This window comes from Semicossyphus pulcher, unplaced genomic scaffold (genome assembly GCF_022749685.1).
Source record: "Semicossyphus pulcher isolate SPU_LCO1_2020_fin unplaced genomic scaffold, fSemPul1.0.p SCAF_3, whole genome shotgun sequence".
In the NCBI taxonomy this organism is placed as follows: Eukaryota; Metazoa; Chordata; class Actinopteri; order Labriformes; family Labridae; genus Semicossyphus; species Semicossyphus pulcher.
Window position 1 is genome coordinate 34,848,647 of NW_027211704.1, and position 2,231 is coordinate 34,850,877.

General features: G+C 45.9%; 1 protein-coding gene across 1 annotated transcript; it reads left to right on the forward strand.

Annotated features, from left to right (window-relative positions):
• The first annotated feature begins 261 nt into the window (after positions 1-261).
• On the forward strand, positions 262-1,808 carry LOC138605557 (E3 ubiquitin-protein ligase TRIM35-like). Its single transcript, XM_069677897.1, has 2 exons — positions 262-306; positions 406-1,808. The coding sequence occupies exon 2, from the start codon at positions 423-425 to the stop codon at positions 1,806-1,808; it is 1,386 nt and encodes a 461-aa protein (XP_069533998.1). The 5' UTR covers positions 262-306; positions 406-422.
• Positions 1,809-2,231: the final 423 nt, after the last annotated feature.

The window sequence follows — 2,231 nt, forward strand, 5'->3', positions numbered from 1 at the left end:
TACGCAGGATGAGGTGTTTCCTTAGTACAAGGTTCAGCCATTATTTTTAAATGAGTCACTAAGCAAGGACCAGGACCTACTGCTCACTCATAGCTGAGATAGTTGTGATGGTGTGTGTGTGTGTCAGTACTTTGGACTTGAACACAGCCCTGTGTGTAAGAGGTGCAGCAACAGCATTCATGTGACAAAGCTCAACCCTTCCCAACATTCACCTGAGACAAACCAGGAAACAGGTGATTATTCTTCTTCACTACAGAGAAACTACAACACTGCTGCTTCTACCTGCTGACGCTCCGCACACTGAAGGTGAGTTTGACTAAAAAACTGGACTCAGGGTGAAAGTAAACTTCAGAGACGTTAGAGGTGGGAGGGAGCCATGACTGACTTTCTGTCTGCTGTTTTCAGCTTCACTCAGAGACTAAATGGCTTCCAGATCAGGGGAGGATCTCTGCTGTTCGGTCTGTCAGGACGTCTTCAGAGATCCTGTTGTTCTGTCATGTAGCCACAGCTTCTGTAAAGACTGTCTGAAGAGCTGGTGGAGACAGAGACCAACACGAGAGTGTCCAGTTTGTAACAGAAGATCTTCAAAGGAGGAACCACCTATCAGTCTAGCTTTAACGAACCTGTGTGAGTCCTTCTTACAGGAGAGAGATCAGAGAGCTTCAGAGGCTCTCTGCAGTCTGCACTCTGAGAAACTCAAACTCTTCTGTCTGGACCATCAGCAGCCGGTGTGTCTCGTCTGCAGAGATTCAGAAAAACACACCAACCACAGAATCAGACCCATCGATGAAGCTGCTCGAGAACACAAGAAGAAACTTCAGGAAACTCTGGAGCCCTTAAAGGAGAAGTTAAAGGTTTTTAAACAAGTTAAAGTGAAGTTTGATCAAACAGCACAACACATTCAGGTCCAGGCCCGACACACAGAGAGGCAGATTAAGGAGCAGTTTAAGAAGCTTCACCAGTTTCTAGAGGAGGAAGAGGAGGCCAGGATGTCTGCACTGAGGGAGGAAGAGGAGCAGAAGAGTCAGAGGATGAAGGAGAAGATGGAGGCTCTGAGCAGAGAGATAGCAGCTCTTTCAGACACAGTCAGAGCCACAGAGGAGGAGCTGAGAGCTGCAGACGTCTCATTCCTGCACAACTACAAGGCTGCAGTGGAAAGAGTCCAGCAGCGCCCCCTGCTGGAGGATCCACAGCTGCCCTCAGGAGCTCTGATAGATGTGGCCAAACACCTGGGCAACCTGAGCTTCAACATCTGGGACAAGATGAAGGACATGGTCTCCTACACTCCTGTGATTCTGGACCCAAACACTGCTGGTCCATACCTCATCCTGTCTGAAGATCTGACCTGTGTAAGAGGAGGAGACAGACAGCAGCTTCCTGATAATCCAGAGAGGTTTGATTCTTCCTGCTCTGTCCTGGGCTCTGAGGGCTTTAACTCAGGGACTCACAGCTGGGAGGTCGAGGTTAGAGACAGTACAGTCTGGTTTCTTGGTGTGTTAGCAGAGTCTGTCCAGAGGAAGGGAAACATACTGTCTGGATTCTGGGTAATAGCATTCTCTAAAGGTAAATACTCAGCACGCTCACCATCATCTCCACACACTGCTCTCTCAGTGAAGAAGCAGCTCCAGAGGATCAGAGTGAATCTGGACTGGAACAGAGGAGAGCTGTCGTTCTCTGATCCTGATACTTACACACACATACACACCTTCACACACACTTTCACTGAGAGGATGTTTCCAGCCATTAGTACTGGTGCTAAACTGAAGATATTACCTGAGAAGGTGTGTGTGACACAACAACAGGTCTGATAGTTTAGTCTGAAAGTGGTGAAAGTTAATTTGTGGCAGGTGGATTAAAAACAGATCAATAGAACAGTGAGGGTTCACATACAGTGGAGTAAACATGGAACCATTCAGTTCAATACAAAGAGTCCATGAGCCAGACACCCAGAATTTGGACGTCGGGCCAATTTGGAGGGACCATGTCTCATAGTGATTTTTATAAAGGTCTATTTCTCTAGTGTTGGAAAATGTATGATAGCATTGCAGCAATGGTAGCTTTCTATGTGCTATCACTCCTTTTGTCATCCCTCCATCATGACAATTTTTTCATGGTTTTTTTTGCCATTTTTCACATAGAGCCAATATAAAAGAGATTAACCTACAGAGAATATCATGACGTCAGATATCATTGTAAAGCTTAGACTATATTCTATATACATATATATATAT